The following is a 22,171-nucleotide window of genomic DNA, read 5'->3' as shown; positions in this document are numbered from 1 at the left end:
AGTGATCAAGAGGGCGTCAGGAGAGTGTCTATTGAAGGTTATATTGGCAGTTAGGTAGGGGAGAGAAGTACAATGCACGTGATTTGTTGGCAAAGAAAGAAAAAAGTGTATAATACAAGATAGATAATAGATAATATGTATAATCCATACTAGGTGGGTATATGTGTGTATATATATATATACTGTATGTGCAAATAGTTAACAGCTTGCTCTTAGGGGAGAAGAGGTTGTTGACATATAGCTGCGAGTCTCTGTGTAGCCTTCCAAGGTCAGGAAGATAACAGCGAGAGAGAAAATACAATAACATCCTTGGTTAATATCTTGGCTTGCTTGCAATGAATTGAAATGAATTTAATTAGTTATACTGTCTTAGTAGGCAGGGAAATATAGTAATTTCTAATGTATATTCTTACTTATACAGGGGTTGAAAATGAATGTTGCAAGGTCCCAGCATATGTGTTAATTATGATTTCAAAATGTTTTTTCAATAGTTTAAGCTAAAACTTATTTCAGTATGTGTTTCATAGTCGCGGAGAGATAAGACATGTTTTAAAAAAGGGTGGGGGCTTTCAGAACTCACTCCAAATTCAGGGTCACAGAAACTAAATACTTCAGCGTTTAATACAGCATATAATAGCTTCAGTAGATAAGAAATATAGAATATTTCAGTCACTCAGCAAACTTTTTCACATAATTTGTCAAAGATAGCGCTCACAATCTCATCTCAATAGAATTATGTACTTTATAATAGCACTCACCTCGGTGTTTTTCAGCTGATGTATGTATGTTTGTCAAACTTTTTTTGTCCATGCATCTGTGTGTACTGATACACCTCCAGGGGGTGACGGAGCAAACTTGGGAGCATGGATGGATGAGAGTTGGTGACCCGTGTTTGGGCTGTGGTGGAATGTGTGATGCAGATAATTGACTGGGGGTAAAAGTCCTACCCCATGCATGGGACTTTGCTTGGTTGAGATGTGGACGTGTGGACGGTTAAGCTGAAATTAAGTTGAGAAGACGGACGCAATGTGCCAATATCGAAGGGGTGGAGCTAGATGATGTAATAGTACGTAATAATGTTTCATCCCTCCTGCACAAGGGAGGGGGGAGAATTTTGAGCAGCTAGTAAAAAATTTTTTTTTTTTTTTTTTTCTCCTGTCTCAGATTTTGATAAGACTGCAGGCAGGATCAGACTAATAATGAATTCACTTAAAGGGATATCACATTTCAAATATTAGTAGAGGTTTTGTAGATTATTCTTCCCCGGTGTAACTCATGTTTCTGCTATTGGTGTTAACATTTTAAAGGCCTTATCTGCATCCATCAAATCTTTTTACAATGTTATAATAACTTAAACCCGGCTACTATTCTTCCAATTGCGTACCCTGGTTTAAAGGGGGGGAGGAGAAGGCATAGGTGATCTAGGTATTGCAAATCAGCCATTTTTAAATTTTGTTGCAAGTCATTTTTTAATTTTTAAATTTTTTGCAACAAGATTCTGATCTTTTTGAAATAGAATACCAGCCTGATTGTCTAGCAGTGATGCAACAAGAAAATTTAAGTTTTAAAAAGTTACTGAAAGCCCTTGTTAATAATGCATATTTTGAGTTGTTTTTTATAGATGGTACCCAGGGTGATTGACGACTCCACACTGGATATACGGTGGTTACACAACAAGATGTCCTAAAAAAGCAGAATGTCTCCGCATGTCGCAGTACAAGAAGCGGAATTAAAAGCACTCACGGAGGCGTGTAGAGTGGAGGAAGGTAAGACGGCAAACATTTACACTGACTCCCGGTATGCATTTGGCATAGCTCATGATTACGGCCCAACATGGAAGGCCAGACAGTTTTTTACCACAGCAGGACAGCCAATTAAGAAGGTTGCAGCGGTGCAGAGTCTCATGGAGGCCCTATTTCTACCTGACAAAGTGGAAAGCTCACACCAATTCCTACACCAGAGAAGCAAGAGGCAACGCCATCACAGACCACACAGCAAAAGCAGCGGCCCTCAAGCCGTGGAAGAAAGAAGAAAAGAAGAATTTGATACTAATTTTGGACTTTGATTTGAACTTGAACTTTGATAAAAACATTGGACTTTGATAAAAACATTGGACTTTGATATGCTAAAGACTTTACAGTTAAGAGAAAGACAAATGGACTAAAAAGGGACGGCGTATGGTGAACAGTCAACAGAACTTGCTTACCATAGTCCCTGTGCCTCATGATGGCCCAGCTGACGCACGAAAAGACGCACCTCTCAAAGCAGTAATGATGTCGACGCTTGAACGAGGACGGGTGGCTCCTTGGTTTTCTGTAGCTGCTGCATCATTTGTCCAGTTTTGCATGATCTTTGCCATAAGCAACAGGGCAGAAGTAAAATTTGCCACATCACACTTGCCGGGGCCACTCTACCCATTTCAGGGATTGCAAATTGGCTACACTCAGCTCCTACTTGTTGGGAAGCATGAATATGTGCTTGTTGTTGATTTCTTTTCAGGTTGGAGACCTACCCTGTTACCAAAGTAAATAAGCAGGTAACCGCACAGAAGCTCATGAATGAGGTAATCCGCAGATATGGGGTATCGGAAGTGATTGAGTCAAACAAAGGTACAAATGTCACAGGTGAAATAATGCAACACATCATGTCTGTTTTGGGTATATTCCAGGTTTTTCACACACCCTACCGTCCACGGAGTAGGGGGAAAGTAGATACAAAAGACAATGGAGGAAAATGGTAAAATTTTGAATTGAGTGTTTTCCATTAGTTTTTCTTTTTTTCCAGGAGGATACATGCCACAGTAGCAGAGTTTGGGGAATGATTTTTCTTGTTAATTTTGTCATAGGTCTCACCAAGGAATTGTCAGTAATGTATTCTGTAGTCTCTGCTTTTCTCCCAGGTCCTACAGATGAGTGTCACAATCTAAAACCAGGTGACAGGGTCTATGTGAAAAAGTTTGAGAGAGAAACCCGGTTTGAATGTCCTTACCAGATGTTGTTCACCATCCCAACTGCAGTCAAGCTCGAAGGAAAGCCCACTTGGATCCACACTTCGCACTGAAAGAACTAATGATCCTGCATATCCTTTAAATGCTATAATGTGGTACAATTCCTCTAACACACACCTTTGACTACTGTACACAAACCCCTAGCCCCCTGTTTCAGAACAAATTAATATAATCAAATGTGCAATATGAATCCTACACTGAGGGTGAGAATCCAATACCGCATCGTGCTAAGAGAGAAGTTGACGCTCCAGGTGGTAACTTTGATCCACATGTATACATAGATACAATAGGAGTGCCAAGGGGGGTGCCAGATGAATTTAATTCTAGAGATCAGGTTAAAGCAGGTTTTGAGTCCTTATTTGTTATTGTCACTGTTAATAATAATGTAGATTGGATGAATTATATCTATTACAATCAGCAGAGGTTTGTAAACTCCACCAGAGATGCTTTGAAAGGGTTAGCTGACCAGTTAGGGCCCACTGCATCCATGGCGTTCCAAAATAGAGTGGCCCTGGATATGGTTTTAGCAGAAAGAGGTGGGGTATGTAATTTCTTGTATGTGTATTTTCCCTTTGATCAAAAAGAGTATGAGTATGAGTAATATGACGCCAACATTTCCCTTGTTTGAAAAAGATGAAGAGCCAGTTCCGATAATGCCAACCAGGTACGTTACCAGAAGAATGGAGAGATGGACTAGTACTGTGTCTGCCTCAGTCTCATAAGATGGACTGTCAGTGGACTTCCCATTTGCCTAGGGAAAGTGCAGAAGACCTTAGGTTCCGGCGGGGGCACACCCTGTGGGGTGTTAACTTGTACAGATAGAGGGTATGGAGGCCCGGAAATAAGCCCAGGGAATCCATGGCCTCCTTCTGAGGTGAGGTAGGGATCCCTTCCCTTTTAGGAATAGGGACTTACGGGCAGTGGAGAAACCCTGACGCAAGGGAGAGACGACCGAGGAAGAGTGCAAGGTCTGATGCTTGATCTCCATATTAAGTTTTTTAGGGGGGTTTGTGAGGATATATATATATATTGCCATATGTGTTTTTTATGCTTTTATACCTGTATGCAAGTTTTATTCAATTCCAAATGAGAAAAAACTTAAATGTCGCCTTAAATCAGATATGCCAAGGCTTTGCAAGAAGATGTTCTAGAAGTTCAGAGAAGATACCGAACCAGACGCAAGGACGCATGTACTTGGCCGATTTCCCAGAAGCGCTGGAACAAGATATCAAGATGTTCAAATGTACATGACTGTTATATGATTTTCACTGTCTCAGTCCGCAAATCCGGACTGCCCATATATGGTTATGAGCCCATCACCCCCTAGTGGTGAGAGGGCAGAGGGTATAAGATCTCATGTAATCTGTAATAAAGGGCGCAGTTTTTTCTCCCGTGTGAGGAGCTAGACCAGACTCCTGTGTGTGGTGTCTCTTCTTACGGCCGGCAACGGGGCACGTGGGGTGGGCCGGATTGGTGCTGCACTTAGAATTTTAACCCTCATACACATACAGTCGTTAGTAGTTTGACTCGAATTTACACCACAAGGCTGGTGTAAATTATACTTTAAATCTACGCTAGCACATACCAGGTCGTAAATTTCTTCCTCCGGCACATAGATGGCCTGAGATGCTCCAACTATATTAAAGGGCCACTCCAGTGAATTTGTTTTTTTTATTCATCACACAGCTATCCTCCCAGTATATATAAGTGAGCTAGTTTTACCTTGGTTAGTTATTTCTATCTAAAACCCCCAAGCTCTTTCTCCTCAGATGATCATGTCATCTCAATTCTGACTAGCTCAGATCTGCTTTGGAGTTATGTGTTAATTTTCTAGTCAATTAGTCAGTCTGTGTGATGCTATTACATGGATCAACCACTGAAACAGTGTTCACGGGCAGACAGGCACTCCTGTCACAATTACTGATGATGATCACGCAGTTATAATAGCGAAGATAACAGCTCATCCTCCTGACTCTGTAGCTTATTTAGGTGACTACAGAAATTAATAATTAAACTTCCCACTCAGCAGGCAGAATGGTATAACCTTAAAGGGGTTGTCCAAGCTAAGGAAACCTCTGTCAACTGGTCCCCACAGCCTCTTCGCATTCTTGAAAAAGGGCTTTGCCCGAAACATTGCAGTATCTGCAACTCTGTTTCCATGTGGAATAAATCACCACTAATTTTGTATTCGAATCTTGGTAATGTGTGCTCGCTATTTTTTGCATGTTTCTTAATTACATTGCACATGGGCTACAGGTACCCGCATTATCGCACAAAATATAAATCAAAAAAAGACTGCGTATGACCGCCTGCATGAGTATGCAGTTATGCGCAGTACATTATACAGCCCTCCACAGGGCCATGGCTGATCTCACAGCTGGCATGCATTGCGGGCCTGTGCAAGCGAATTCCATATACGGTCGTGTGAGCCCGGCATTATTCAGATCGCTACCTCTAAAGCCTACGTAATTTTCAAGAAACCTCCAGGAACACTCATCTTCTGTGTGAGACAACCGCACCTAAGCAAGCTCACAAAGCCTCACAGAGCGCCACTTTTTACACCCAATCACTGCCACTGAGGTCAAGAAATACCCACCAAAAAGTGTTGGGTTTGCAGCAAGCATTGGAGGAGGGATACCCGTTTTTATTGCCCCGGGTGCCCATCCCAACCAGGCTTCTGTAATTGCCCTTGTTTTGAGACATACCACACAGTTTACATTATTACCTTTATCTAAGATTTATGGAATGCCAAAAGAGAAGGGGGGGATTCTTTTTAGGGAGTTAATTCTTTTTTCTGCACAAGTGTGCAATGGGGCCTGGAATGTATTCAGTTGTGCCCTGAAGTCCAATGAGTGTTCCCTCCATTACAGGCCGAGCCATGTGTCCTGTAAGTAAATTGTGGCTACAATGGGGGTATTACTGAACACAGAAGAACTAGTGCTACAAAATTTGAGGTGCATCTACCCAGTTTTTCCCTTTCTGAAACAAAACTGTCATGAAAGTTACATTTATGAAAAAGATTATATTTTATTTTTCTCCTGCTTTATAATTTTGCTAAAAATTGTGGGGTCAGAATGCCCAGTACACACCTAGATAATGAGCTAAGGAGTCTAGATTTCAAAATGGGGTCACTTGTGGGTGGCCTTGTATTGTTTTGACACCTTAATGGCTCTACACGTGAGCAATGGTGCCTGGAATTTATTCAGTTGTGCCCTGAAAGACAAAGGGTGTTCCCTCCATTACAGGCCTATGTAAGAGGTAAGTCCATGTATCCGGTAAGCAGATTGGGGCTACAATGGGTATGTTTCTGAACACAGGACAAACAGGGGTATCCATTTCAGGGTGCAAGTCTTCATTCATATGTATGCTGTACAAAAAAATCCCCGTTTATGAAGCACATTTTTCAATAAAGAGAGGGTTTTTATTCACTAAAGTCTGAGTTCCCATTTATCTGGATGCTTATTAAAAATCAGACCATCTGATCGAGTGGCTTGTTCGGACGTGAGTATTCACCTGTCTCTATCAAAGCGATATGCAGTGAAGCATACATGGATGAAGCAAGGTGAGACCACTTGTTTTTTGTGAAAATCTGACACATTCTTCCACTTGGATGTGCAGCCATTTATGACCACTCTTTGAATCACTTAGTTGTGAATCCACCTAACAGTTGCCTTGTCAATTCCATATTTCGTCATTTTTTTCAATACGTATGGTATGAGATACTTTGTCAAATGCTTTGCTTAAGTCAAGATATACTATATCTACCGCATTTCCCTGATCAACTCAGTCGGTGATTCTGTCATAGAAGGAAATTAGATTTGTCTGGCATGACTTGTTTGTTACAAACCCATGCTGGCTCTGGTTAATTACTTCATTCTTATGCAAGTACTTGCATACATGCTGTTTAATAATTTGTTTAAAGATCTTTCCCTGTATAGAAGTCAGGCTCACAGGCCTGTAGTTTCCTGGATCCACCTTCTTCTCTTTTTTGAAGATAGGGACAATATTTGCCTTTCCCAATCTTCTGGGACTTCTCCTGTTCTCCAGAAATTTTCAAAGATTATGGCAAGTGGTTCAGCAATTACCTCCGCTGCTTCCTTTAGTGTCCTAGGATGTAATTCAACTGGACCTCGAGACTTGAATTCATTTAAGTTAGCTATGTGTGCTGCATTTTTTTTTATCCCCACAATAGCACAGGGAAGATAAGTTTTACCATTCCCGGGCTGGTAAGTGTCTTACTATCAAGGGACGCTATATGTGCTCCTCCTCATATCTTGTATATCTCATCACGTGTCCATGTGGTCTACACTGTGTTGGCGAGGAGTAGGATACTGAAGCACAAAATCACAATATACACCAAAAATTTGGATTTTCTGATGCCGAAACGTTTCACAGAAATATGTCATTCAATAAATCAATTGAAGTTTCGTGTGATAGACCATGTGGCCCTATTTGTTAGGGGAGGGGATAGAGTGAAAGCCCTTAAGAAATAATTGCGTTGGATTTATTTGTTAGATAGTATGACGCCTAAGGGTCTTAACCATGAATAGAATGTGCTACAATATACTTGATACCAGCCATGTATTCTTTGATTGAATCGGCACAAATACTTGTGTTACACGTTTTTAATTCACATTTTTAAGTTTATGGATGCTGAGGGATTTTTTGAAAGAATTGTTTTTCTGAAATTAGTAATTAAAAGAATCCCCTCTGATGCTTTAATATTTTTATAGACTTGATCGTATATATCATAATTTTAGTCCAGTATTTCCCCTTCTTTTCCTCATTCTAAATTTGAGTTAGATTGATATGGTAGTGGTGTGCAAGTCGTTGCTGTGTCTGATAATCCAATAGATGGCACTGTAGAGGTATTTTTCCATCCTTCTTATTTGCATAAATTTCCCAGAGGAGCTAGCATCGCCTTATAAGTCTCCTTACTCATCTTTTAGGTGTCCCCACAACCCTTCTGGGTGCTCTCCTTGAGGAGAGACTATCCCATCCTCTGACGTTATCTGATCCAGCGCATGCACAATAGCTAGTCGAGGTCTGGGATTATGAATAATTGCGTGGGCTCTTGTAGGAGACCTAATGGAAGTGTGGAGGTAATATCTGGATGCCAGTTACAGTGAACTAATATGCACCAGTATGATCTTATGATAAGTGTATTTGGACATGAACAGCTGATCGCTTGCCTTGACAGCCATGGCAACACTGATTACAGATGAGACCATCTGGGGGTGGGTGGCAACCTGAGGTGGCTGTTTCTCATTTCCTGTTTTGTGTGATTGTGGTCATATTGTTTAATGGATTATAAAAGTGTGCATGTGGTTTGTATGGTTTATACTTGAAAAAGACTCACTGAGTCAAAACGTTATGTTTTTTGTCTGAGTTGTCACACCGTCCTTTATGTATGCATCTGGTTGGACTTTGGATCTAGTCCTATTTGTGATTGTTCATCTGTATCTTGTCCCGCTGAATACAACATTCAAGATTGTGCTGCTGGCACTCTACTTACTTTCTTTGTGTAGTGTCTGATGCTTTTAACTTCAGGCATGACTCTCATTGAAATCAACGCGAGCTGTGCCTGCAGATACCAGCGCGGGGCCCTTTATGGAGGTTGGCGCAGAGGCTTCCACTCTGTGTATTTGCTGTGCTAACAGCATGCGGACACTCAGCTGATCAGTCGGGGTCCTGAGCGATGGCCTCCCAGCCGATCAACTATTAATGAGGATATGTCATCAATAGTATTTTCCACTGAAAACCTCTTTAAGATGTGTAATTTTTTTAAATAGGGTAATTTGTGGGGGTACCTATCATTCTGACACCTATGAGCTTTTGCAATCTTGGCTTGGTGTAGGAAAACAAAATTTTCCTCAAAATTGTAATAACTAATGTTAAATTTGTACGTTTCCTAAATGGTTAAAAATATAATTAAGTTTTTCAAATGTGCTTCCAGAATAAAGCAATTGGATGGGAATATATAATCAAAAATTAGTACAGTATGTTTGCACATATTTTACATATTGCAGTTGAAAATGTGAAAAATGACAATTTTTTTCCAAATTTTGGCGCTTTTAATAAATATGCACAAATTCTATCAGTCCATTTTTCCCACCTAAATGAAGTACACATGCAAACAGAATTTGCAGCAGCACTTGAACGTACCTCAATCTGAGGGGAGGTGTAATCCGGGTGAGTAATGCAGGCTCAAAGAAAATGGATATGAATCCGTGATCCATACATTCAAGCACAATCCGTTTTAAACTTGAGCCGCATCAGGGATAGTGAAGGCACGATACATAGTTGAGTGCTTCATCTTTATTAAATGTGTGCAAGTAGATGTTTCGACTGTCTTGCAGTCTTTATCCAGTCTATACCAATATTAAAACCCACACCAAATAAATACATACAAACTAAAATACAGACCAATCACCAACACAAACTAATTATTAAAATGATAAAAGCCCGCCCATCAGGTGGGGACCATACCCAGTACATCTATTACCTCAGGTGCAGGTGTGCGATGTATCAAATCACCATATTTGGCAGAATAAAGGCTCTCAGCCACATTTTGAGATGTTGGCGTCTTTTCCGCTTAACAGCGCATGCGCGGGATTCCTATGCACACCCGCAATAATGGGCTTCTGCCCTCCAACAACATGAGTGCTGATATTTTTTGCTCCTGCGTTATTGCGCATGCACACAGACTTATGAATTCCCACGATATTGTGAGGGGTTAATTCTAGATTTTCCCTTGTCTTAGAATAAATAAGAAAAATACATTTAATTTCTCTTTTCAAGCTTACTCTTTATCTGTATTTTCTTCCCACTATGTGACCCTGAAACTTGTCTTATCTGTCCTTTCACATGTTGTCCTGTTTTCCTATTCATGTTCCGAGAATCTTATCCAAGGACATATTCTGTTTTGATACAACTGTCACCGAGCGTTGATATATTGTTTACGTAGGAGACGTCTTTGAAAGATCTATTGTTCATTAAAAATTTCCAGGTGTCCAGCGACCCCGGGCATGCGCAGTAATTAAATCATTACGTCAGCAAACTTCTTCTATAACTTCTGTAACTCTGTGAATAAACCTTCACTTCGCTTATGACAATCCCATGGTGTATGTGGCTGTCCATTTGCGTCGTCTGAGTACTCACATCTAAAACTAATTTGGAAGCAGACAGCATCCGCGGAACGGTCCGTTGGGACCCCCCTAACAATATCGGGCTCCTGCCCATCCATAACATGGGCGCTGATGTTGTTGCTACGCAATTGAGCATGCGTGGTCCATGACATGAGACCGTGTATACGGAGGAACACTCTTACCCCTGAGATCATGCCTCCTAAGCGCCCGATGGCATTATAATGCCCAACAGTGACACAAGGGGTAAAACGTATATGGACCAATTAGCATGAGCATTATCATACCTATATCTATTATTACATCATTTAATCACTGGAACAGATCAGTTATAGTAATTGAAATCACTTTAAAGAACCTACCAAAACAAATTCAGTTAAAAATTAACTTATTATTTTTAATCTAAAATATACTGTCAGTGCACTCTGGGAAACCTAACCCAGAGGTTGTGTGTGTGCCTGGCTGCATGAGAGCATATAGTCAAATATCAAGGCTGTTTACGAGCGTGTGCTATTAATCTCTAATATCCTGATGAATCAGCTACACCAAAAGTAGCTGAAGTATCGCATTGATGAAAGGAGATAGTTTATGAAAAGGAAATAATAGAATGACAATGCAACAACAGCAGTAGCCAGTAGCGAATAAAGACTTATTCGTCAATCATAGAACAATCACTTTATTGGCGGACTGGCAAGTCTCCTCTAGAATAGTAATATCATAGATCTGAGAGAGATTGATAAAGATCACAAGTGAAGTTCTATTAGGAATTATTAGAGACAAGTGAATTAATTATTTTTGATAACTACTCTACTTTAGGGCTTATTCAGATGACTGTATTCACGCCGGCCGATATACGGTGTCTCTCTCTGCAGGGGGAGGAGGCTGGAAGAGCCGGGAGCAGTGCTTTGAGCTTATGCCCCCTCTCCACTATTTGCAATGAGAGGAGGTGGGACGAAGCCAATTCCCGAAACTTGGGCCCGCCCCGCCCCCTCTCATTGTAAATAGTGCAGAGGGGCGGAGAGGGGGCGGGAGCTCAGAGCACTGCTCCCGGCTCTTCCAGCCTCCTCCCCCTGCAGAGAGAGACGCCGTATATCGGCCAGCGTAAATACCCGGCCGATATACGGTCATCTGAATAAGCCCTAAGACATAGAATAGAGTGATAATGGAGGGGCACCTATACCTAAGGTCTGAGTGAACATAGCTGCATTACCATCATCCCAGATAGCCACAATATATACTCTCAATAACTATCTGAGGCATGATATAAAGTGGCTTTCATCACATTGTGGTAACCACTGGCTGTTCTTCTCAATAAGTCCCTAATATGTACACTGTCTCCATAGCCTACGTCTATTATTATTTTTTGCTAACGAGTACTTTTTGGCCTGAGAACCTTTTAATCTGGTCAAGTACTGGATGCACACGAGTATTGGTAATTGTTGATATTAAGTAGGACTTATCCTGTGCCTATATAGAGCTTAGACCCAATGGCATATCTGAACAAGAGGATTTATTCTAATTGTCCAACTCTGTATGCATAGTTTTGTTGATATCAATTGTCACCTACTGATATGTCTCTTACATTAATGACTTATTTAACCCCTTAGTGACCAGGCTTTTTTGCTTTTTTCCATTTTTGTTTTTTCCTACTCCCTTTTAAAAAAATCGTAGCTCCTTTATTTACCCATTGAAGTCGCTGTATGAGGGCTTGTTTTTTGCGGGACGAGTTGTATTTTTCAATGGCACTATTTATTGTACCATATAATTTACTGAAAAACTTTTTAAAAATTCTTAGCGGAGAGAAATGGGAAAAAAAACGACATTCCACCATCTTTCGGTGCGTTCTGTTTCTACGGCGCACAAACTGCAACAAAAACGACCTGATATTTTCATTCTATGGGTCAGTACGATTACTATGATACCAAACTTATATAGTATTGTTTTTGCTGTAGTACTTGTATTTTTTTTTTAAGATATTACATTTTTTTCAATTATTTTCTGCGGTCATTTTGTGCGCACAATAACTTTTTTATTTTTCCGTCGACGTAGTTGAGCAAGGGCTCATTTTTTGCGGGATGTTCTGTAGTTTCTGATAGTATCAATTTGGAATACATACGACTTTTTGATCGCTTTTTATTGCGCTTTTTCTGGGAGACAGGGTAACTAAAAAAATGCATTTCTGGCGTTCTTTATTTTTTTTTTCGGACGACGTTCACCGTGCAGAAAAAATAATGCACTACTTTGATAGATCGGACTTTTACGGACGCGGCGATATCAAATACATATTTTTCTTTTATGATTTAGATTTTTTAATAATAGATATGGCAAAAGGGGGGTGATTTAAACTTTTATAACTTTTTTTTTTTTTTACAATTTAAAAAACTTTATTGATCTTTTTTTTTTACATTACTTTGAAGTCCCCCTGGGGGACTTTAACATGCGATGCTTTGATTGCTCCTGCAGTATGACGTAATGCTACAGCATTACGTCATACTGCTTTTTTACAGGCAGTCTATGAAGCCACCCTGTGTGGATGGCTTGATAGGCAGTCTGCTAAGGCAGCCCTGGGGCCATTGATTAGGCCCCCGGCTGCCATGACATCTGCACGGCTCCCCCGATCTCACTGCGGGGGGGCCGTGCGGGACCCCCAAACAGCGTTCGGGGGATTTAAATGCCGCTGTCAGAATTGACAGCGGCATTTAAAGGGTTAATAGCCGCGATCGGCCGAGCGCGGCTATCAGCTGTAATAAACAGCTGACGCCCCCGCTGTATGGAGGGAGATTGCGCCGCTACCTCCCTCCATACACGTCCTGCAGCTGCAGGACGTAAAAACACTATGGCCCGGTCGTTAAGGGGTTAAAATTCTAAATGCAAATAGATGAACAGCAGCACACTTCAATGAACACCACGAAGTGGGGGAGCCTCACAGAAGTTTAATGCAAGACTTCAATGCAGGGTCCGGACTTAATGACCCAAAAGGATCTTGACAAAGACCTTCTATAGGTCGAAACGTTACAGCTTTTACATGGAGGAATAAAGGCTTATTTTACATTTCTTAAGAAAAGTCGAGGAGTGCTGACCGCACCACAATACAATTCTTATTTAAAATTCTAAACCTGGGATATCTATATCTTTATCCTAGTAGGTTTTTATATTTTGTGTTTTGTCTACGTCTATAGTAATGGATCTAATATTTTAGATTAAAATAAAAGTTAATTATTATTACATCATGATCTAGATGTTATATGGATTATAAAAAAATAAACATATGGGCCAATGTGAAAAAGTTCCCAATAGATAAATTCCGAATACATGTCCAGGTGTGGTGGTGGTACATAGATGTCGTGTTCTTCATTTGGAGAGGCACCAGACAGGACTTGACTGAGTTTCATAAGGAGATGAATAGTATTCGACCAGAATTATAATTCACTCTGGTGTCCTCTGAAACCACCTTACAATTCCTAGACGTGTTGGTAATCAAACAAGGGACAACTTTACAGACGGATCGGTTTACTAAGCTGACGGATCATAATAACTCATTGCACTTCCAAAGTAATCATCCTCCAGAAATGATTAAATATTTGCCCTGGAGCCAGTTGCTCCAAGTGAGGCGGATCGGCGATGACAAGTTTTTTTTTTAAAACCCTCTGACTCGCATGGGTGACAATTCCTCAATAGAGGATATCCTAGAAGCCTCATAGAGGCACGGTGTGCGAGGGCTAGAGAGGCATCACGTGAATCTTTAATAGCATCGGGACCTAAAACCGAGAAGGGTTGTGTCCACATATGGGACACTGATTTAGTATATTTTTTAGTACAACTTTTTGATTCAATTAAAAACATTTTTGGCAGTGATTTTTTTATGGTTTGTATTTCTTTATACCTACAGAGCTCCATGTGGGACTGTGTCATAGGTTATTGTTAGGAAATATTTTTTTTTTCCCCCGGAATTTATAGCATATACTTACTATCTATTGGGAAGTTTTTCACATTGGCCCATATGCTTATTTTTCCATAATCCCTATGACATCTAGATCATGATGTAATAATAGATATAGGTGTGATAATGCTCATGCTATTAGCCAAACAAAATTGTATTGGGATAATTGGTCCATATACGTTTTACCCCTTGTGTCTCTGTTGGGCATTATAATGCCATCGGGCACTTAGAGGAGGCATGATCTCAGTGCTAAGAGGGTTCCTCCGTATACACGGTCTCATGTCATGGACCACGCATGCGCAATTGTGTAGCAATAACATCAGCGCCCATGTTATGGATGGTCAGGAGCCCGATATCGCGGGTATTCACATAAGTTCCTGTGCATGTGCAATAACGCAGGAGTAATATTGGCACTCATGTTGCTGGAGGGCAGAAGCCCATTATCGCGGGTGTGCATACGAATCCCGCGCATGCGCTGTTAGGCGGAAAAGACGCCATCTCAAAATGTGGCCGAGAGCCTGTATTCTGCCAAACATGGTGATTTATTGATACATCGCACACCCGCACCTGAGGTAATGGATGTACTGGGTATGGTCCCCACCCCATGGGGGGGCTTCCATCATTTTAATAATTAGTTTGTGTTGGTGATTGCTCTGTATTTCAGTTTGTATGTATTTACTTTATGTGGGTTCTAATGTTGATACAGACTGGATACAGACCGCAAGACAGTCGAAACGTTGTCTACTTGCGCACATTTAAGGCCGCCTGCACACGGGCGGAAATCCCGCGGCGGGATTTCCGGCACTGAAAGCCTGCATAGGAGTGCATTACAATACGCACTCCTATGCAGACGGACACGTGAAATGTCGCGCGGCAAACAAACCGCGGCATGTCCTATTTCTGTGCGGGGCTCACAGAGACGTCACTCACCCGGCCGCCGGCTCCGATCTGCGCATGCACATGAAAGAGCCGGGGCTGCCAGGCGCGGGTGAGTACGCGCTCCTGCCTGCAGGCGCTGGGGTCGGGTCCCGCGGCATGCTGCGATTTTCCGCTCGTGTACATTGAGCTGCTCTTTCCATAGTTACCCTATGGATAAACGTGTCATGCGTCTGATTTATCAATGCGGACCACGCCATGGCAAATCGCCCGTGGACACTCGGCCTTATGCCTTGCAGCGTCCTCACAGGCAGCACAAGGCGCAGTTTGCCATCCAGTAACATTCAATTAGACATTTCCAGAAGTTTCTGCCAGATGCGCCCATGAGCTTCCACCCGCCATTATCTCTCCTCAGGGGAAGCGCTGCTCCCTCACAGTGTGCGGCAGACCCGAGAGGCTGCTACAGACAGATTATACCTGAGGGGACTGTAGAGGATAATGAACCCGCTGCCCGCTTAGTGTACGGAGGCGGCGCAGGCGCGGTCAGTACGAGGGGCGGGCTCACAGCGGAGGAGTCGGTACACTTCACCGCCGGAGTCTGCGGTGTCCGTCGCTCTCGCCACACGGTTTTCAGGCTTCTTACACCTGTGTGAGGTGATAGTTTCCAGGCTCCCCTCTAGCCTGTGAGGCGATAGTTTCCAGGCTTCCCTCCGCCGTGTGAGGTGATAGTTTCCAGGCTCCCCTCTGCCGTGTGAGGTGATAGTTTCTAGGCCCTCGCCGCGCAGGTTCCCGCTCTCCCACATCACGTGCTCCGCCGCTATGGCCTCTGTAGTGCAGCCTGAAATCTCCTCAGAGATGGAGAAGAAAGACGTCCAGGCGGCCGGGGAGGAGGACAACAATCCCGAGGAGCCCATGGACGACGAGGACGAGAATGATGACGGGGGAGATGGCGACGACGAGGACGTAGAGGAAGATGTGGTCGTACAGATCGGAGCCACGTACTCCTGCAAGAGGCAGGACGGATCGTACCGTGAGTGCTCCTCCCCCATGTATATACCGGCCTGTATACACCCCCTATATACCCCTCATATATATACACCCTTATCTATATATATCCTCTACATACATCCACCCATATATACCCCTCACCATATATAATATAGGCAGGACGGATCGTACCGTGAGTGCTCCTCCCCCATGTATATACCGGCCTGTATACACCCCCTATATACCCCTCATATATATACACCCTTATCTATATATATCCTCTACATACACCCACCCATATATACCCCTCACCATATATAATAGAGGCAGGACGGATCGTACCGTGAGTGCTCCTCCCCCATGTATATACCGGCCTGTATACACCCCCTATATACCCCTCATATATATACACCCTAATCTATATATATCCTCTACATACACCCACCCATATATACCCCTCACCATATATAATAGAGGCAGGACGGATCGTACCGTGAGTGCTCCACCCCCATGTATATACCGGCCTGTATACACCCCCTATATACCCCTCATATATATACACCCATATCTATATATACCCCTCACCATATATAATAGAGGCAGGACGGATCGTACCGTGAGTGCTCCTCCCCCATGTATATACCGGCCTGTATACACCCCCTATATACCCCTCATATATATACATCCACCCATATATACCCCTCACCATATATAATAGAGGCAGGACGGATCGTACCGTGAGTGCTCCTCCCCCATGTATATACCGGCCTGTATACACCCTTATCTATATATATCCTCTACATACAGCCACCCATATATACCCCTCACCATATATAAGCAGGATGGATATTGTGAAGGGTATATATGGGTGGATGTATGTAGAGGATATCTATAGATAAGGGTGTATATATATGAGGGGTATATAGGGGGCGTGAGTGCTCCTCCCCATGTTAATACCAGCCTGTACACACCCCCTATATACCCGTCCTATATATATATATATATATCTCCTCTACATACATCCACCCATATATACCCCTCTAATAATAATCTTTATTTGTATAGCGCCAACATATTCCGCAGCGCTTACATAGACGGGGGATACAGAAAGACAAAAGTACAAACCTTACAGAACCACGGTTACATGGTAATCAGTTGATGGAAACAATAGGGGTGAGGGTCCTGCTCCAACGAGCTTACATACTACGAATAGTGGGGTGATACAGAAGGTAAATGGCTGGAGATGTGCACAGTATGGTGGGCTGGAGATGTGCACGGTATGGCGGGGTGGAGAGTGAGGGATGTTATGCATATAGACAATGGTCAGACATTTAGCCATGTGATGGCAGAATCGGTATGACTGCATGAGTGGTTTATGGTGGCTAGCAGGGATTGCAGTCAGTAGGTCAGGGAGCATGTTATCAGGCGGCGTACAGAGGGGTTTGTTTAGGGAATTCGGTATGCCTCCCTGAAGAGGTGCGTTTTTAGAGCACGCCTGAAGTTCTGCGAGTCTTGGATTGCCCGGGTATCCTTTGGTAGTGCGTTCCAGAGGACCGGTGCTGCTCTGGAGAAGTCTTGGAGGCGGGAATGAGAAGTTCGAATTAAAGGGGCGCTCAGTCTGGTTTCATTAGCAGAGCGGAGAGCCCGGGCTAGCTGATGGATTGAGATGAGGGAGGCGATATAGGGGGGCGCTGCACTGTGGAGGGCTTTGTGGATGAAGGTGGCGAGTTTAAATTGAATTCTGTATTTAACGGACAGCCAGTGCAGTGACTGGCACAGGGCAGAGGTGTCCGAGTAGCGGCTGGACAGGAATATGAGCCTGGCTGCTGCATTCAGGATGGATTGGAGAGGGTAGAGTCTGGTGCAGGGGAGGCCGATCAGCAACGAGTTGCAATAATCGAGCCGGGAGTGGATGAGGGCAACAGTAAGTGTTTTTAGCGTGTCCACAGTGAGAAAAGAGCGGATTCTTGCGATGTTCTTGAGGTGCAGCTGACATGTTCGGGCCAGAGATTGGATGTAGGGGGTAAAAGAGAGATCAGAATCAAATATGACTCCAAGGCAGCGGGCATGTTGCCTCTACATATATAATAGACAGGACGGATCGTACCGTGAGTGCGCCTCCACCATGTATTTACTGGCCTATATACCCCTCATATATATACACCCTCTACATACATCCACCCATATATACCCCTCACCATATATAATAGAGGCAGGGTAGATTGTACCGTGAGTGCTCCTCCCCATGTATATACCCCCTATATACCCATATCTATATATACAATCTACATCACCCATATATATACCCCTCACCATATATAATAGAGGCAGGACGGATCGTACCGTGAGTGCTCCTCCCCCATGTATATACCGGCCTATGTACCCCTCATATATATTTACACCATTATCTATATATACCCTCTTCATACATCCACCAATATATACACCTCACTATATATTATAGAGGCAGGATGGATTGTACCGTGAGTATATACTGGCCTATATACAACCCCTATATACCCATATCTATATATACCCATCACCATCTATAATAGTACTATGAGTGCGCCTCCCTCATGTATATACTGGCCTATATACTACTCAATATATATATCCTCCCATATACCCCCCTCATATATACGCTCTTACATGCCCCTCAGCACATATACCCTCTCCACATACACCTCACCATGTATACACTCCATAACACAAGAGGATAGATTGTACCATGGGTGCTCATCCCCTATGTGTTTGCATTCTTACATACAGTTCATATTTACCTCACATGTATAGAAGAGGTGGGAAGGATCGTGCCGTGAGTGATTATCTATCTATCTATCTATATTACACACACACACATCCTTTATGTACCCCTCACATGTATACAAGAGGCAGTATAGATTGTACCGTGAGTGGTCATCCCCTGTGTATACACTCTCCTATATATCTCAGCATATATATAACCCCTGTGTCTACACTATATACCCCTCATTATATAATATATATATATATATATACATACATACATACATACATACTAGCTGATATACCCGGCTTCGCCCGAGTTAATTTGGTACTGGTGTTTATTTGGTGTTCACACAGAAAATCTTATGAAGTCGTGGTTACTTTAGAGATACTGAGGAAAAACATATGTTCACCATTTTGCATAGTTCTCTGCGTTACCCAGGAAACACCACGTGGAGGTAACCATGCGACGTTTCTTTTATATAAAATGACATCAGGAAGTGAGAGAATTAGATTCCATAGGTAAAATTTGGACGTTAATTCTTTTGCACTTAGAATTGAATAATCGAGTTGGGACCCATTAACTTTTCATATTTATGACATAATCAATGCTCGTGCCAAATTTCATGTTTCTATGACACCAAGAAGTGAGAGAATTCGATTTCGTACGTAAAATTTGGATGCTAGTTCTTTTGCGCTAGAATTGAATAATCGAGTTGGGATTTATTAACTTTTCATATTTGACACAATCAATGCTTATGGCAAATTTCATGTTTCTATGACTTTGGGAAGTGAGAGATTTAGATTATGTACGTAAAATTTCGACAGGAATTATTTTGCGCATAGAATTGAATAATCGAGTTGGGACCCATTAGCTTTTCCTATTTATGACATCATCAATGCTCGTGCCAAATTTCACGTTTCTGTGACACCAGAAAGTGAGAAAATGACATTCCGTACGTAAAATTTGGACGCTAATTCTTTTGCGCATAAAATTGAATAATCGAGTTGGGACCCATTAGCTTTTCCTATTTATGACATAATCAATGCTCCTGCCAAATTTCACGTTTCTATGACACCGGAAAGTGAGAGAATTAGATTCCGTATGTAAAATTTGGACGCTAATTCTTTTGCGCATAGAATTGAATAATCGAGTTGGGACCCATTAGCTTTTCCTATTTATGGCATAATCAATGCCCGTGCGAAATTTTAAGTTTCTATGAGATTGGGAAGTGAGAGATTTAGATTATGTACGTTAAATTTCGACGCTAATTCTTTTGCGCTAGAATTGAATAATCGAGTTGGGACCCAATTACTTTTCCTATTTTGGAGATAATCTATGCTTCTGCCAAAATTAATGTTTCTATGACATCGGGAAGTTGGAGAACGTTTGGCCAGTGAGTCAGTGAGGGCTTTCATATATATATATATATATATATATATATATATATATATATATATATATATTGTGTGTGTGTGTATAGATATATAAAATCAGTCCATTTACACCTCACATGTATACAAGAGGTGGGATGGATTATACCTTGAGTGCTCACTTATTATGTATATACACCTCACCATGTATACAATCTATGATACACTCCATATCCACTTCACATGTATACAAGAGGCAGGAGTTTTGGTACCGTAAGTGATCCCTTACGTATACAGCTATGCAACCCGTATACATGTGAGGTGTATATAAGAGGCAGGATGAACTGAACCATGAGTGCTTATTCCTCGTGTATGTATTTCACCATATATACATCTATGCAACAATTTATATAAACCACACATATATACAAGAAGCAGGATAGATCGTACTGTGAGTGGTCATCCCCCTATGATTATACCCCCTTCTCGCAGTGCGCACCTGTCAAGTCCATGTGCCGGACAAAAAGCTGACTTATCAGTCTCATACACCCACTCTTCCATAGACTTGTGTAGGGGGCCACATGCTAGGCAGCAGCGATGCACTGTGACAGATTGTCAGTATAGAATTGGTCTCCATGAAGAATTTTTTTCTCAAAAATACAAAAAACGCCTTTATGAAATTTTGTGGTAATCAAAATACTAATGGCCACCTGTCAGTGAGTAAGTTATGTGGTGATATCCCCATCATGTGAATAGTCATCGAGGGTTCTGAGTTCCTCCCCTCATCACATGACGGTGATGTCATCACAGGTCCTAAAACATGCAGAGCCTGACAGCAGCTGTGTGCTTACAGGACCTGAGATGGTGTCACCGTTATGTTATCAGGGGCGGAGCTCAGAGCCCTGGTGACTGGTCACATGATGGTGACATCACAGGTCCTGTAGGCACAAGGCTGCTGTCAGGCTCTGCTGGTTTAGGACGCGTGACCAACTCCAATTACTTTCACTAGATTATATTAGTTAGTGGCGCATTGTGCCGTCAGAAATACTGGTACTACTAAACCTCAAAGCATCAGCTAAATATATGCATTTTCCAGCTTTCTCTCTGGAGTGGCTTGGTTCAAGAAAAATATTGAAATTTTTGTTCCAATTTTAGGACAGTTTCACATTAATAATAATCTTTATTTGTATAGCACCGACTTAATTCTGCAGCGCTTTCAAAGCACGAGGGAATACAAACAATACGACAATTACATGTGATGTTCTATCATTTGTAAACAAGACGGGATGAAACAGGAGGTACAGGGTCAGGAGATGAAGCACGGGGGAACAGAGTACTACAATTACACTTACATGTGTTATTTAGTTCTTGGGAAACAAAACAGTTGGGGGTAATAAGGGTATACAGGGGCAGGAGATGTACACAGTGGGCAAAGTGGAAAGTGCAGGGAGCCATCGGGAGGGGCAGGGGTCATGTGGGGGATTAGATCAGGAAATTTGGTATGCTTCTTTGAAGATGTGCATTTTTAAGGCGCGTCTGAAGTTCTGTGGGTCAGAATTTGTCCGGTTCTGGGGTAGTGTTCCAGAGGACGGGTGCTGCTCCAGAGAGGTCCTGGGGGCGAGCATGTGAGGTTCGTATTAGAGGGGTGTTTAGTCAGAATGTGTTAGCCGATCGCTGTGTGCGTGGGCTGGGTGATGTATGGACAGGAGGGAAGCGAGCTTTGTGGGTGAGGGTGATGAGTTTGAATTGAGTTCTGCAGTGGATGGGCAGCCAGTGCAGCTACTGGCATAGTGCAGAGGCGCCTGGGAAGCGGCTGGATAGCAAGATGAGTCTAGCTGCCACATTTAGTATGGATTGGACAGGGGAGAGTCTGGAATGGGAAAGGCCAATGAGCAGCGAGTTGCAGCAGTCTATTTAAAAATGTCCTTTTAAGGTGGTATAAATGTTCCTCTCTGTCGGGTTCGAGTAGATACGGTTTTATTTGATGGCATGGCTGCAGAAGATGGACTTTTTGATGCATTTAGGATGCATATATTTATATTCCACAACACTTCTGCTCGATTCAACCCAAACAACCAATCTCTATGAATCAGCCAA

The 22,171-nt window shown here is 42.3% G+C and overlaps 1 protein-coding gene across 3 annotated transcripts in view; it reads left to right on the top strand.

Moving 5' to 3' along the window:
• Window positions 1–15,415: 15,415 nt before the first annotated feature.
• The window catches only part of LOC136577180 (nuclear factor 7, brain-like), a 407,170-nt gene continuing 400,414 nt past the window's right edge, over window positions 15,416–22,171 (top strand). Inside the window, exon 1 of one of the 3 annotated variants that reach the window (XM_066576971.1) lies at window positions 15,416–15,998. In XM_066576971.1, coding sequence (XP_066433068.1) covers window positions 15,788–15,998 — 211 coding nt within the window. In that variant the 5' untranslated portion in view covers window positions 15,416–15,787. The remainder of the gene's footprint in view (window positions 15,999–22,171) is intronic. The other 2 variants (XM_066576970.1, XM_066576972.1) reach the window with 2 other exon arrangements.

This window comes from Eleutherodactylus coqui, chromosome 8, assembly GCF_035609145.1.
Source record: "Eleutherodactylus coqui strain aEleCoq1 chromosome 8, aEleCoq1.hap1, whole genome shotgun sequence".
Classification (NCBI taxonomy): domain Eukaryota; kingdom Metazoa; phylum Chordata; class Amphibia; order Anura; family Eleutherodactylidae; genus Eleutherodactylus; species Eleutherodactylus coqui.
This window is presented reverse-complemented; position numbering and strand designations above follow the sequence as displayed.